The sequence below is a fragment of the Engraulis encrasicolus genome, chromosome 19, assembly GCF_034702125.1.
Source record: "Engraulis encrasicolus isolate BLACKSEA-1 chromosome 19, IST_EnEncr_1.0, whole genome shotgun sequence".
NCBI lineage: Eukaryota > Metazoa > Chordata > Actinopteri > Clupeiformes > Engraulidae > Engraulis > Engraulis encrasicolus.
The window spans coordinates 40,194,268-40,211,125 of record NC_085875.1 but is presented as its reverse complement, the minus strand read 5'-3'; the positions used below and the strand labels follow the sequence as shown (position 1 = coordinate 40,211,125).

The 16,858-nt window shown below is 43.7% G+C and overlaps 1 protein-coding gene across 1 annotated transcript in view; it reads left to right on the top strand.

Annotated features, from left to right (window-relative positions):
* Positions 1 to 16,858, top strand: part of ttc6 (tetratricopeptide repeat domain 6) — a 64,412-nt gene that overhangs the window by 13,198 nt on the left and 34,356 nt on the right. The window contains exons 7-14 of the mRNA XM_063184397.1: positions 934 to 1,102; positions 1,491 to 1,595; positions 4,727 to 4,813; positions 5,289 to 5,381; positions 7,487 to 7,995; positions 10,426 to 10,732; positions 13,217 to 13,399; positions 15,127 to 15,256. Coding sequence (XP_063040467.1) covers positions 934 to 1,102; positions 1,491 to 1,595; positions 4,727 to 4,813; positions 5,289 to 5,381; positions 7,487 to 7,995; positions 10,426 to 10,732; positions 13,217 to 13,399; positions 15,127 to 15,256 — 1,583 coding nt within the window. The remainder of the gene's footprint in view (positions 1 to 933; positions 1,103 to 1,490; positions 1,596 to 4,726; positions 4,814 to 5,288; positions 5,382 to 7,486; positions 7,996 to 10,425; positions 10,733 to 13,216; positions 13,400 to 15,126; positions 15,257 to 16,858) is intronic.

Here is a 16,858-nt window from a genome sequence, read left to right as displayed (position 1 = left end):
GAGGACCGAGGATAGTCCTTCCGTTCTTGCAGTCCTTAGAGCTTCAGTCACTGAGAGTAACGCAGTTTCAGTTGAGTGTCCACTTCTGAAACCAGATTGTTTTGGGTCCAGTAATCCGTTCTGGTTTAGGAAGTTGGTGACCTGCTTTGCAACTGCCCTTTTCACTTATTAACAGAGGTGTAAAAAGTAAAAGTAAATTAATGGTGTAAGCATACTAGCACATTATATTACATAGCTGTTACACATGTACCCCTTGTGTCTAATGAGATAGATACTGTGTTGTTACCTAAAAACACCAAAAATCTAGTCCCTCCACAAACTTGATCCACCATTGCAGAGGTCTACTGATTACCCAGATAAGTAACCTGTGTTGGAAGGAAAGCATGTATTACTTTTACTTTTATTAGTATGCTTGCCCATACATTTTCTTCTACATTTTGTTGAAATACAGTTATAACTACCATATAAACTATGTAGCTTTTTTTCAATAATGTTAATTTCCTTAAATATCAAGGATAGCAGTAGTTGGTGTGTGCGCACATTCAAGTCATCAGGTACAGGATCAAAGGCGTATCTGTAAGAACCCAAAACGTAATAACTGCCCATAACATAATAATTTGGGCCCATTTGAAACGTAATAACTTGCCCATAACGTAATAACACTTCCCTACCCATAACGTAATAACATTCTGCCCATAACGTAATAAGTGATTACATTATGGGCAGGTTATTACGTTATTGGACTTACACTAAAAAAAGCTTTCCTTTTGTTATGGGCTTTATTATGTTTCAAATGGGCCCAAATTATTACGTTATGGGCAGTTATTACGTTGGGGGCAGTTATTACGCTTTGGGTTCTTACACGCATCAAATAAAGTTAATTAAATGTCAACTAAGATTCAGCTGAATGTTCTTGTTGATGTCCACTTGAAGATACATCAGTGAGGGAGTGGCACGGGAGTTGCAGCCAGACACAGCAGCAGAAGATCAGGAGGACTGTGTGTCACACCTCTCACCAGAGAACCGGCTGGCCCTGGAGGACTGGAAACGCATCGCTGAGTACTACGTGGAGAAACCCCGCATCCTCATGCAAGGACTCAGCGTAGGGATACAAGCACGCTCTCACACACACCCATATGGGTTTTTTACATGACTGTCATGTTCAGACACACACCAACCATCAACAGACAAAAGTACAGTCACATACACACACACACACACACACACACACACACACACACACACACACACACACACACACACACACACACACACACACACACACACACACACACACACTCAATCGGCGAGAGATGGAAAAGGGACACACACACACACACACACGCGTACACACAATCTTCAGACAGTTAAGAAAATGGCCACAAGATGGCAGCAAAAACATAGTCTTCTTGCCCAGTGTGTAAACTGTACAGACAGACTGTCTTATTCACAGGGTCACCTTAGTTGAAGCTGTGTTTTTGCTTTAACAGGCTCCATTCTGCGAGCGCGAGATGAAAATGTTCTGGAACCCTGCGCCACCCAAGTTCGGCTGCGCCCCCACAGTCCTGAGGGACAAGCTGTTCCCCAGATATCAGGTAGCGTAGCAGAGAGTCCAGCGAGTGTGTGGATGTCGATCCGTGACGTGCTCCACTTCAACAGATGGATGCTTGCTCAGCCACCCCCAAAATGCACACACACACAGACACACACACACACACACACACACACACACACACACACACACACACACACACACACACACACACACACACACACACGGATGCCTACACGGACGTATTATACACACACACACACACACACTCACACACACACACACACACACACACACACACACACACACACACACACACACTCACACACACACACACACTGGAAGCACTGCCAGACGAATACAAAACCATTTATCTCCACCTGTGGCCTGGCCTGCTGTTGTTTTGGTCCACATTCAGGATGGTCTCCTGACCTGCCTATTGTACCACCTATTGTAGGCTGTAGCATCGGTATCAATGTTAGAATAGCAAACAAGACAACTCCGTACACAACAGCAACCACTTGTAGTAGTAGCATAATGTTAGAAAGTAAAATGGAGAAGGCAACTCCATAATAGCAGAGCAACATAAAATGAAAGCAGAGCTGTATTAATTTATTCAGAGACTTTGGGGATGAAGGCTTTTGGACCTATTATTAGGCAGTGGTGTGATAATGTTTTGTGTAGTGCAACTACCTTTTTATTTAGTTGAGACATGGTGGCAATTGGTGTGTGTGTGTGTGTGTGTGTGTGTGTGTGTGTGTGTGTGTGTGTGTGTGTGTGTGTGTGTGTGTGTGTGTGTGTGTGTGTGTGTGTGTGTGTGTGTAGATGTGTGTGTCAGTGAGCTGGCCCAGTTAAGTCCTTTATATTAGCACTCCCTAATTACTAATTGCAGTGAGCAGCTCAACCCTGAAACTGAAATGGTGATTGTAGGTCATGCATTGGCCTTATCACACCCTCCTTTGCTTCTGTGCAGTTTGTCATTATGTTGGTCACAATTTCAGAAAGAAATGGCTGGGAGAGAGCGATGGGGAAGGGTCCAGGAAATGACCCGGGCCAGGAATCAAACCCGGGTCGCCGGCATGGCAGTCCAGTGCCCAGCCGTTAGAGCCATGGCTGCGCCACAATTTCAGAAAGAATTTGATTCAATAATGTGTGTGTGTGCGTGTGCGTGTGCGTGTGTGTGTGTGTGTGTGTGTGTGTGTGTGTGTGTGTGTGTGTGTGTGTGTCAGGGCTTGAAACTAACGGGCGCCAGGGCGCCAAATGCGGGTGAAAATCGCATCTGGCGTGTAACAAGTTGATCCTCACTAGCCATTTGGCTGGTAGCATATTATTGGGGAGTGATTGAAAAAAAAACGGTGATAGATTTCCCTGAATGTGTTCGCTATCAAAAAGGAATCCAGTCTTGCAAACCTAGGGCACTGGCTTGTCAAGCCACAGACCTGTGTGTCAAGCACTGCAGATGCCCAACCTCCGTGGAGAAAGTCGGACACGCCAAGACGTGCACAGCTTGCTCCGGTTTAAATATGTGGCGAAGTTTGCTCTCAACTGGCAAGCGACGCTATGTGCATATTTTGCGACATGCCTTTTATAGTCCAGTAATGTTTTGCGTAGTTGTGCGCAGTTCGTAAGCTGTGGGAGTGAGGGTACTGACACAACCTTGGTTACGACGCACGTTATCGAACATTACACAAACATTCTGTCAGCATCGCAATGTCTGTCTTGCTTTGACAACAGTGTAAGAAAACAGGACGACGACAGAAAGTCGGCAGGTAACGACATCATACCTGTCAAATTTGAGCATCACAAATCTGGATAATTCCCCGAATTTACGCCAAAAGCAGGAAATATTCAACAGGTCAAATTCTGACGATCAATGGGCCACCAGTGACAAGTCGGGCGGTGCGTTGCTTTTCACGCTGACAGTTCACGTGCGAGGCAGTCCTGTCCAGAATCCACCCATAACGCACGTTTAAAAGGCGCATGTAGACTTTGCATATCGTAAAAAAATATGAAATATGTGTTCCCCCTTGTGGCTTTGTCGCCAAAATTGTCAGGAGTTGATGCAAAACGTAATGGTGCAGGTTGTCATGAGATAGGCTAAATTAGATATAAAGGCTAAATAATATTTTATTTTTATGATTAATATCCCAGAAGATGTGATGTTTCATGGCAGGCGAACGTGCATCAGACCTGTGTGGGATACATGTAGGCTATTTGCACATTAATGAACAAACGAATGAAAATTCCTTCCACCTCAAAGAAACAAATGGCCTTCTTCACATAGTTCCAGACCTTGCACTTATGCGTGTGCCCTTGCACAACACAGCATGTTCATTGTGCTTGTCGTTTCTGATCAATATATAAAGCAAATAACACCAGACAACAGATCAGTTCTGTAATTTCCTGTCTGCTCATCCGAGTAAAATATTACTACATATTATATTATATTATATTATATTATATTATATTATATTATATTATATTATATAGGGTCTAACATCATATCAATCATATCAGGCTACATTATGACTGTCATGATGGTTAAGAAAATAATGGCTAGTGAGGAAGCCGAATGGCTAGTGAGTCAGGGAAACTACTAGCCATAATGGCCGGTGACTAAAAAAGTTAGTGTCAAGCACTGGTGTGTATGTGTGTGTGTGCGCGCGTGCGTGTGTTTGTGTTTGTGTTTGTGTTAGCTAGTGCATGTCTGTGTTTGAGAGTAAAGAGTGAGCAGAAGTGTTTCCTCTCTGTTTCTTCCCTTCCACCAGTAAAAATCAATTTTCCAAGTTTAATCAAGTGTGTCGGACACCAAGCACAAACAAAATTATAACTGGAGCTTGTGTGTGTGTGTGTGTGTGTGTGTGTGTGTGTGTGTGTGTGTGTGTGTGTGTGTGTGTGTGTGTGTGTGTGTGTGTGTGTGTGTGTGTGTGTGTGTCATCTGAGTATGCGTGTGTGTGTATTCTTCTATGTGTGTGTGTGTGTGTGTGTGTGTGTGTGTGTGTGTGTGTGTGTGTGTGTGTGTGTGTGTTTATGCATGCACCCTTATGCATTGTTTGTTTTGTGTGTGTGTGTGTGTGTGTGTGTGTGTGTGTGTGTGTGTGTGTGTGTGTGTGTGTGTGTGTGTGTGTGTGTGTGTGTGTGTGTGTGTGTGTGTGTGTGTGCGCGCGATCTCAGGTAGCGGGTACTGAAGACCTTCTGTCTGAGATGGAGGAGTCCACATCTGGATCATACAAGTCTATGGATCAGAACAGCACTGTCACAGTCAGTAGTCTATTACAGTCAAGCTAGTCAACATTATTAAAATCACATGACAGTTAATAAACACCCAATTTACAATGATTTTAAACGTGTTTACTTCTATACAGTCAGCCGGTATAATGAGAATGCCAATAAATTGCATTATTTACATATACTGGAAAATACATCACTGCCAATTGTATACATACATTATATATAAATATGTATTAAATATATTAGTTACAGACTACACCTAGAGTTAGTTTGACCTCTGTTGCCTCCAGGCTGTTTCCCTTTGTGTACCTTACATGTGGGAAACCCTGTACATACGGTAATTAAAGATTCCATCCCATTGTGTTTGTTTGAAAGAGAGAGATTCCATCCTGTGTTGTTGTTTTGCTTCTTTTCATCTCTCTCTCTCTCTTTCTCTCTCTCTCTCTCTCTCTCTATCTCTCTCACTCTCGCTGTCTCGCTCTCTCACTCTTACAAATCCATGCAGGAAAACGTGCTGTGCCAAAAATTCAAATCGATGATCGACCTTCGAGCCGAGGACTCAGACGACTCAACAACAGAAGAATTCAGTACCGATAAGGTCAGTGCCTCCAAGGGAACTCTGCACACCAAGCCACCAAGCATTTCCCATGTACCATAGCTGGTGTAGTGACTGATCAAGCTGGTAAAGCTGGTACAAGGACACATTCAGATAGGTTGTACTATACTGTATGGTTATGGTGCTTGGCCTTGGGCTCAGTCCTCAAATCAGAGAAAGATGGAAAATGGAAGAAAAATTATGGAGAGGAAAATGAATAAACAGGACTCAGTCTCTCACTCCCTCATCCATGGCTGAGGAGAGGTAGCTTGAGAATTTTCATGTTGCCTCGTGTGTTCATTCAGATCTGAAGGACATATCTCATTACCTAAGGACACATATCTCATATCTAAGGACTATATCTCATTTGTGATATAGTCTGGTGAAAGCCAAGCTAGAGGATAGATGTCCCTAGGTAAACCCTCCTAAACCCCATTGGCTGCGTGGGTATTGCCCCTAATTAAATTTTCACTAATTCAAGTCAGTCGTTTGGTTTCAGCATGGAATGAAATGAAATTTAATGTTAAGTGAACTGTGGAGAGCAGCAAACCGTCTAATTGAAGACTCTCATGGGTTCAATCTAAAAGGCTAAGAGATTGTCTTTCAAATCCCTCTGCTATCAATCAGCTCTATTTACAACCAATAGGATGGCATATAAAGGATGCATTTCATGGTCGGCCAGTCTTTGGAAATCAAAAGCCCTATGAATTGCCACCAGACAGAACCTTGAAGTGAATTACATTTGCTGTCGCTAGGGGCGTCTGGATTCCTTGGCTATGTGTGTTGCCTCCCTAATAGTAATCACTGCTGCCCATCTCTTTTCTTCTTTGTGTTTGTTGTGGTTGCATAACTGCGGCGCGGCATGCTATTACGCTGTGGTTACTGTGAGAGCATTAACCTTGTGACTCATATCAGCCTATTTGCCATTAGGCTTGACAGTTTAATTTCTAATAACAATTTGATCTCTAATTTGCTTTTTTTGTCGTCCTCATTCTTATTTCACTAATTTATCTTCGCTTTCCTTGTTAGAGTGGAAGACAGTAGTAACAATTGATAACAATTGCTGGATTAAGATGGCCCATTCAGTAGCTCTATTTTGCTCTCAGTTGGGAATGCATTTTTGTTATTATTCAAGCACTATTTTTTGTAAAAATCTTCTATCTTGTATTAATGATGCTGAAGTCTGAAGGCTGTGCAAGACTTTCTCCAGCACATCCCAACAACGGTTCTCAATGAGGCTATTATATATGGTCTGAGCTCTGTGATGGCCTGTCCATGAGTGAAAATGCTGTCTCGTGCTCCTTGAACCACCTTGCTGCAATGAATTTCTTCGCATTTCATTAAAAAAAAAAAAAAAACACATGTCAAAAGACATCCTGTGGTTGTGGAAAAGTTTTTGGTCTGTTCGAGAAGGGTAAAAGCATTGGCATTGTTAATCACTTAAGCATTTTGTCTCAGCTCAAGTTTCCGCAACAGCCTGTGCTCAAAAGAAATGAGCCATTGACATCAGATGACTACCTGAATACTTTGTATAATGAATGGCCATGTTATTCCTTTGCACGTGTAATGACACATTGGCATATTGCAAAATTACAATGCCAGGATTCATTGGGCTCAAGTTTGAATTAAAGCATGTTTCAGGGAGCATCATGTCCACACATGGATTGGCCACCACAGAGTTCAGACCTGAAACCTATTGAGGATTCTTGGCATGTGCTGGAGACGGTTTTGCATAGCAGTCAGACTCTACCATCATCAATGCAAGATTTTGTCGGAAAAATGAATGCAACACTGGATGCAAATAAATCTTGTGACATATCAGACACTTTACCAAAACAATGCCAATGCCACGTCAAAAGTGTGCCAACTGTGCCATAAACAAACATAAAGGTATTCCAACAGCATATTCATTTTAAGTATGTGACCATTTTTGGTGGCAACTTCTTTTTTTTTGGACAGGCAGTGAAACCTCATGCTGAAAGTGGCAGGAATTCACCTGCTCCTTGCAGTAATTTCAGACAAAGTCAAGCACCCAGTGTAGAGAATTAGACTACAAGGTGTTGAGCGCGCTTCCTGCTCCTTACAGTAATTTGCCATGTCATTGGTAGGTGAAGCGGCCCCGCTCTGCTCCACTCCTCGGTGAGTGCACTGAACCAAGCCTCCACATCAAGACCGACTTCCGCTCCATCACCTGCGAGCTGGAGGTGGTGCGCAAGTTCAGGCAGTCCCTGTCCACCCAAAATGCCCTCCAGCGCCAGCAGCAGCAGCAGCAACAGCAACAGCAGGGCCAGGGCATCTCAAAAGACCCGCCTTCAACACACAAGTCGCCCTCCACCAAGGCTTCACAGGCTACCGATGCTCACCAAGCCTCTGAAACTGAGGGGTCGTCGGCCTCGTCACGACAGCATGCTCACCACCCGCAGCAGCAGCGCAAGCGCAGCGTCAAGACCGAGGCTGCTCCAGTGCAGGAGCAGGAGCAGGAGCGCACGACGCACAAGAACAGCTCCGCAGGCACCAGCAATACGAGACGCAGAACGGCCAGGACGAAGAGGCTGCAGCCGGACAAGCTGGCTAGCATCCTACGCTTGTTGAAGGGGAAGCCTCGCACCTTGGCCAGGTACGGCTGGAGCTGTTCAGCAGTGCTTACTTACTCAGCCAACGCTTATTGTCACCAGAAGTGTCAAAAGTGAAAATAAATTCATGGTGTAAGTACAGTACTAGCACCATTTACTCCATTGTACCTAATGAGATAGACTGTGTTGTTACTGAAAAACACTAAAAACCTAACAGGACCCACCACAAAATTGATCCAACCAGCAGAGTCAGCTTATCGTAAGACAAATACAGGTCTACTAGTTACTCAGATGAGCTACCTGCATTGGAAGGACACTTTGTTTCTTATTCCTTTTGTTTTTACTTTTACTTTTGACACCTCTGATCACCACCAGTCCATGACTAAAACATGAGAAAGTATGGATATGAGATGTTTTTTGCGCTGTGTCTGTACAGCCAGTATACTGTACAGCTCCATTGACACCCTACATTACAAAGTGAATATTGCACACCATTCTGAGAATATTGTCCCAATCAATGTTGTGCTAATTTAATTCTTTGAGTGTTGACTTAACACTTAGAGTTAAATTTGACATTGTTTTAGTATAGAGGCTTTCTTATGTTTTATGATACTGTCTTGTTAATTCAACACTCAAAGACTTGACCACATGGGACCACATGTTCTCAGAATAGTGTTGATTTTTTACTCTGTGGCACAGTGTGTGAAAGTTATGACATGAGCATTTGCCATGTAACTGTCAGGCAAGCAAGCAAGGCAAAATAACTCTAATGAGCAGGAAGACTTTACTCATCCAGTAAATACAATATTAAGAATATTATTCTTAGAATCTAAGACAGGGATGCCAAATCTGCCCCGCGGAGTCATTTTATTCAGCCCACGAGATCATTTCAAGTGTGTATTACAGTTGGCCCACATACACCATTAATGTATATTGTAACAAGACTTGAACATGAAAGTTGTTGTGTCAAGGGAATATGAGTAGGCCCATGCCAGTGAAATGGCTCACTCTCATATGCAACACAATGCGTATGTGCAGGCACATTTGTACTACTATATATGATGGCAAAAAGTGTGTATAGAATTTAACTGCATGCACACACAATTTTAGTAAATCTTTAAAAAATAAATGTGATTTTGGCCTGCGTCTTTGGTCCAGATTTTGATTTTGGCCCTCGGTCAATTAGAGTTTGACGCTAAGACATCAACATTTATCAGAAATACTCCCACTCCCGCAGAGGAATACCTTGTGTCCCACGTAGGGAAGGCGAGCTTGAGAGTTATAGCCAGGAGCCTGGTGAGAGTATGAATCAGATTGCTTTATGACAATTTCAGACAGCTCACAGTAAACATTTAAAACAAAGTTATAAAAATAATTCTCAGATAAAACTAGGCCACAATGAGCTGAGAGTATACTGTACCTACTACATATGGGAGGGAGACACGCAAACAATCCATTTAAGGTCCCCTCCTCTGAAAATATTGAGATGATTATTGATCATAGCTCTGCTTCTCCAGATGAAGCTTGAACACTTTTACTGGTAAAGGGGCATTACATGTATGGGAATGGGAAACATCAAATCAATCATACACAGCAAATTATGTAGTGTTAATTTAAGACTCATTGGTCCTTTTCTCTAAGTGGTGAATTTACACTACAGACTTTAATGTGTAGCTCCCCTTTTCCATCCAAAAGCTGAAAGCTGCTGTTATTGCCGTTACTGTTGTGGTTTGCTGCATCTCTCTTGTGGGGGAGGGGGAGACTTTATTTATTTAGTCATTAGATAGATTGCCGATACAAGCGCTTTAAGCAATTACGCAGGCGAGCATAGCAGGCTGCCGTCGAATGGCTACATCTGTTCTGGTGTCAGTTTGGCCATTTGGTGCATTTTGTAACAATCTCACTGTGTGCTATAAATAATCATCACGACTGGCCATTAGTCTCCTCCAGCTCTCTCTCTCTCTCTCTCTCTCTCTCTCTCTCTCTCTCTCTCTCTCTCTCTCTCTCTCTCTCTCGCACGCTCTCTCTCTCTCTCTCTCTCTCTCTCTCTCTCTCTCTCTCTCTCTCTCTCTCTCTCTCTCTCTCTCGCACGCTCTCCTTGCTACCACCCACCCCAGCATTCCTGCCTGCCAGGCATATCCTTATGCATAGCATTGCATTATTCCTACACCTGCTGCTGGTTTTAATGGGCTGTCATTATTAGTGGAGGATTTAAAAAAACAAGAAGGCCAAATACGTGTAGTTATTATTGTATGTAATTTCTTGTACATACATCACCTATCTCAACATACAGTACTTCTACAGTCTTGTGTGAAAAAAGTGTCAGTCTCTCTTCTATGTTCATGAAGTACCGTGTGTGTGTGTGAGAGTTGTGTGTGGGTGTGCGTGAGACACTGTGCGCCTGTTGTGTGTGGGTGTGTGTTGTGTGTGTGCGTCTCTTGCATGGATGTCTGTTTTTGTGTCTTGTCAAGCAGGAGTGAGTCGGTGAGCCGCTTGTCCCAGAAGTCCGTGTGCTTCACCCAGCGGGAACGCTCCAGCCTGCTGCGCTGGCCTAGTCTGCCCATGCTGCTGGACTTCCCGGACTTCGCCACCCAGCGTGGGGGCATCGCACCCGAGGAGGAGGAGCGCGAGTGGGTGCGGGACATCTGGGAGGTCTGGTTCGATGAGGTGTTCCCGCCACTGGACGAGAGCATCAGCGTGGTGATCGCCGACCCCCAGAATGGCTCAATGGTGGACGCCGAGTGGACGGAGAGCCCGGAGCGCAACACCCAGGAGCTGGAGGTCAGGGTTTCCCCCAGCACACTTCACAGTTAAGGCCTTAAGATAAGGTCCCTCTTACGGTACATGTTTGTTGTTACCCCAATGACCATGTCTTACTTAAAGTGTATCTTGCAGGTTAAACACCACTAAATCACATTTTAAGAACCTCAATACATCAATTTAGATGTGATATATGTCAAAATACCGAATTATTGCATAAACAACATTTTCAGAAAACTTTGTCAAAAATAATGGCGGCTTCTTTTAAACAAACATTTAGAATCCGACGTAGATAGAGGGAGTCGCCGCGTTATACAGACATACTAAGCACCGCAGAGAATAGGCCAGATTCTAATATTGTAACACCTTTCCAGACCTATAGGCTAAATTTCAACAAGTTAAATGGCCTTAAACAGTGGCAGTATCCACCAGATATCGTCTGAACCGTTTTATTATTTAAAATAATAATATTTTTTTGTAGGTTTCCTCCATGTCAATGCGCTGCAGCAGCGCCATGAGGGTGTGCCAGACCGTTATTAGGCCTATGTGGCACTTCATTAGGTTTCAAAATAATATTATTAACCTAATAGAATGTCTGATTGATATAAACTCTATTTGTGCATATAGCATATTTAATTTTATATTTTCGATGTGTTTCCCTCATTGTGGAGATTCTCGGTTGGATCCAGAGTCCTGAGTTGGGTAGGCTAGGTGTAGCCAAAAGAATCCCCCTCCCCATCACAGAGCTATCGCGCACTACCACCACCACCGACTGTTTTATTGCCCCAATCCCCCACACTTCGTTTGCACAGTAAGTCATTATTAGGGTATGTCACATGACTTTTTTGGAGTTTATTAACGCTGCTGTGCTGGCCTATAGCCTAGAAACTTGACTGTGACTTTATGGCGCTTCGTTTGTGTCGGGGAAAAAAAAAACCGTTATGCTTCCTAAGCATAACCTGACACGGTGGTTTTGAACTGCTGGAGAGAGTGAACCTCTTTCTCCAGGCCAACATAGCATATCCACATTTCCATCTTTTTTTCTGAAGTTGAGGACTGCTTCGTACCTCTTGTCTGTCAGTAACCGAATCCCTTCCGATGTTGTGTCTTTTGCGCATGGAGTGGACAGTGTGCCAAATTGGGTCGTAGTAATGTTTTAACTAACCTATATGCAGTAGCCTACACTCACGAGGGATGACCAGGATTTGAAACAGGTTTGATTCTTGCGCCAATTGCTGATAGCCAGCTGGTCCAGCGGTGGATTGCGTGTCGTAACCCTAGCCTACACAAAACCAGGCGAGACTCGCTCTTGCAGACAACATTGCTCTGCGAGAAAGATCATCCCTGTCTTCCTGGCGATTCATCCCCTTTGTCATCGTCCGTCTTTTCCTGTTAGTAATTTGGACCTGGCATGTTTATCCCCGTAATTTGTAAAACCGGCAATCAAACGTGCGCGCAGCACTTTACAAAGACGCAGGTATCCTCTCTATCAAAGGAACGCTTTCTCCGCGTGTGGTGTGCTAGATTTTCCGTATCCTCATGGATTGGCAAGACATGTTGGGATACTTCAATTCAATTCAATTTACTCCCGATTTTGTAGAGATATTATGCTATTCAGCAAAATGTCAGGACCACATCAACGTTAGTTTGGCAAATGTAGCCTAACGTTGGCATGCTGATGCAAGCTCGACGGTGAAACAAGACGCATGCAAATAATAATCGATCTACTTCCCCAAGCATAGCCCACTGAAAATGTCCAGCATGTCCAACGTGTTTTACACATTCAAATAGGCCTACTCCCACTAAAGACATATCCCAAACTCAACGACGAGTGCTGCCAGTGCACATTTCGCCCCTAGCACCACACACGTGGACAGCTCGCAATGCAAAAATAGGTAGGCTATATAGGTAATATTTGTGCTGGCATTTTTGTTTCAGTTTTGTAACGAGGATTATAGCAGCTGAAGACTTGATTTTTTCTAGCCTATGGGAATACTTTTTTAGTTTGGTATAATTACGGACAATGCAAATAACTGTTTTTTGTGACATGCGGACATTTTTGGAGGGAATATAATCGAAAGTTCCGCCGCCTGGTTTATTGTTTTGTGAAGTGAGATTTGTTTTGAATCAAAGCGGGCGGGGTTTTGATGGAGTGACGACGAAGCTTGTAACACCGTTGGGAAAGCACATTAACGGCAAAGAACGCCGATTGGTCAGAGCGCCGGCAGGGTTTGAAAAAACAACAGGTTGTTCTCATCAGCAATCGTCCGAGGTATCGTTCATCGGGGTCAGACTAAATTACTCCGGTCTCACATTTAGGCTGGTTTATCAGGCTACATAACCTTTCCATTGTATGAATGAATGTTTATCCTTCATAGGAAAGTGAATGGCCGATGGCCGATAGTGACATGTCTCTTACCAGCTAACCCACCAAGCCCCCCACCTCCCACACACACCTCACCCACCCACCTTGACTAACACATGTTCTGTGTGAACCCCCTGGAGGTGGTGGACCTGTCTCAGGCGCTGGGCGAGGGGCTGACGGCGTCCGACCTGCAGGAGGAGGTGGAGGCGCTGACCCAGGCCATGGCCCAGCAGGACCAGCCCAGCGCCTTCCACCTGTGTCGCCGCGGAGGCCTCTACAAGAAGCTCGGCCTCCTCAGCCAGGCCATGGACGACCTCAACAAGGTGAGCAGCGCCGGTGCGGCTCTTTGTCAGCGTGCACCAGTGGCAGTCCTACAATGACCCCTCCGGCGCCCTACCCCCAACACTGAAAAAAGTGAAGCGCTGTGAATACTTTCCGGATTGACTGTATCTTTCATATAATACAGAAAGTGTAGACATGGCATTATTTCCCTCAGCAAGAATGAATATTTAATACTGGTTTTGGGCGTTTTCATGCCGTCCTGTTTTCCAAATGTCAGATTCAGTCTTCATATTATGTAAAGAAACTTGTTTTGCCCAAGACGATTGCAAATGTTGATTTACAGTAATCATCACAATATGACAAAACTGTCATAAATACCACTGTGCTTTCCATTATACATGAAATTTGCCATTTGTGTCCACGAAAACTGTGTTAACCGTGTCACGGTCTGAAAACCCCTCCATAAATCAGTAATGGTTTGGTCTTAGGCCATACGAATAACATCATGTGATGTCATAACCTCTTTGGCAGGATATGGGAAGACTTTTTGGTAAGTTTTGAGCTCCATCCTTCCATAATTTAATCCATTCTTTTTCATGTTCTCATAGCGGGAAAATTGCCTGTCAACTGTGTTATCAACATATTCATAAGAATCTGAATTAGAAATCACATGTAGAAAAACACAGATAAAGCATACAAATACATGAATTGATTAAGGTGTTGTGGTGGAACTTCTGAGGTCCTCAGTTAGCATAACACCATACAAATGGCTGAAATGTCAAGAAGTGTTACCGTCAATGGTGTTACGCATCAGCTATGACAGTTGAGGAGGAGTTTGTTTTTGCCAATTTATCTCCATATTGACAGACAAACAAACAAAATGATTTGTGTTCTAGGGAGATGGGTTTGTCGGCTCTGTTTTCTCTTCTAAAAAAGTGCCAACTTGTTCCCCTGCACTGTTGACTGTAACACAGTTGAGTAACACGGTTGACTGTTTTGCAAGTGTTTTTGTGCTATTGATCCCTTATGAGTTGGAAAATTCCTATGAACAGACACTAGGGATTACCTCTGGAGAAGGAAGTCTTGTGTAAGGAGGGTGACTAAATTCAAATCAGACGTTACAGGGATTTATAATGAAAAATGTGTATCACAGTGTATCACAGTGAATCATAAAATCCTACTTATGAAGCTCAACAATCACATTTTCTATATCAGTTGCACAGATTAATGACAACATTATTGTTAAGGGACATAAGCACATTCAAACGTATGTTGTTTCAACTCTGTAGTATTTTTATATATGTTTGAAATGACATAGTATTTGTCCATAACACTGTTGACAAAATAATCAAGCAAATGTTCGCTTTCATTAGAGTATTTATCAAATGATTTAAAATTAATCTTGGCAATTTGTTTGTTTGGAAACTTAAATATATACACTATGTAAACATCTAGGTCATTTAATTGAAAAAAAAATACTGATAATTGACATTTTGCTTTTGCCAAAAGCGCAGTCGAATCGTAGAATCACTCTTAAACTAAATCTGCATGGTAAAATGTTTGGTCTGTGTAATGAAACTTGTTAATGACCCCAATGAATGTGAGGTTACTGTGTGTATGTGGTCATTTTAGCAAGACAATAGACTGCCAAAGAGGCTTATCAGCTCACAGGCAGACACTGCAGAGACTACCCTTTGTCTTTTTCTTTTTTTCTTTACCATTGGTGCATTCTGATGGCTTGACATGCTGCTGTTTGTGTCCATGACAGGCCATATCCATGGAGCCTGGCTTGCTGAATGCCTACTGGCACAGACACAGCATTTATCTGCTCCGAAATGACCACACCAGTGCCCTGGAGGACCTTGACTACATCATCAAGCATGGAAAGAAGCCAGCTGGTAGGGCAATGGCAGAGACACATAGTTTGTGTGTGTGTGTGTGTGTGTGTGTGTGTGTGTGTGTGTGTGTGTGTGTGTGTGTGTGTGTGTGTGTGTGTGTGTGTGTGTGTGTGTGTGTGTGTGTGTGTGTGTGTGTGTGTGTGTGTGTGTGTGTGTGCGCGCGCGCCTGCCTGCCTGCCTGCCTGCCTGCCTGCGTGCGTGTGTGTGTAGTGTACGTGTGCTGTCTGTCTGTCTGTCTGTATGCTGTGTGTATACCGATCAGTGGCAATCTTGTGTGTGTGTGTGTGTGTGTGTCCAAAGTACCAAATGTGCATCAAAGGTGTTCAGTACACAGTTGCTTAAACTCACCACTTTACACCTTGAAAAGTAACGAAATGTATGTTGTTCAGTTCCAGCCACCTATTTTTTCTCATTTCATGCCCATACATACCATGATACCTTCATGAACCTTAGGAGGAGCAATCAGGGTGCAGTCAAAACAACACAAACATGTAGTTGAAAAGAAAGCATGTACGGTGGTTGTGTTGCAAACTTAAGTCAGCGGCCATCAAGAGCGTGCCAGCTTGATAAGTGTCAAGGTGGAGGTCCAGCTGGCGTGAGGTATTAAAGTAGCCTCCTGCAGGCACACAGCAGTTGCTCGCTGGCTACTCTAATGTTGGGATGGGTGATTAATTGGATGTAATCATATTTAATCGGGCATGAACTAAGGTTGATTCCCTGATCCAGATGTCATTCTTGATAAATAACATTATATGTCAGGTTGTGTGTCAAGGGATTTGGTTTTGGTGGCGAAAAATGACTTGCGGAGTCGGAATGTAAAAGATGGATGTAATGTTTGCCTGTAGAGACACGTTTTAATCAACTTATGACCTGGCAGTATCAGGGGGGAAATCATAAGCAAAGTCAATATTGAGCAACAACAATATCGATCATATTTTGTCATGCAACACATGAAGCCTCTGATCTGTGGACTGACACGTACAGTACAGTGTATAAGTGCCATCACTGCACTTCCCTGCGCTTGCAGCTCGATAGCTGCCAAGGTGGAAACCAATCCAGCCTTGGCACCTGTGTGTGTGTGTGTGTGTGTGTGTGTGTGTGTGTGTGTGTGTGTGTGTGTGTGTGTGTGTGTGTGTGTGTGTGTGTGTGTGTGTGTGTGTGTGTGTGTGTGTGTGTGTGTGTGTGTGTGTCAGAGTTCCGTGTCAGTTCAGTTGAGTTCAGGAGAGTTCAGCTGAGTGCATCAGTTCCTCTGGTGTGACTCCCAGTTCATCATGGTTCAGGTTTTAGGTCACACGGTACATTGCTGTCCTGACCTCTGAGGAGTTGCCTTCCCAGCAGGGTGTCCATGTAGGTCGAGTTGAGTTCACCTCAGCTCTCTTCAGCTGTTTCTCTCATCTCACCTTACAAGACCTTAGATGACCTTATTCTAATCTAGAGGGTACACACAGGCCTCCAACTTGTACAGAGTCAGGGACGGCGCATGGCATTGGCAGACAAGACAGTCGCCTAGGGCGCTAAATGTCTTGGGGGCTCCAGAAACACTTAAAGTCCCACAAAAATTAGAACGTCAAGTGAAATAAAACATTAAACTTTATATCGACT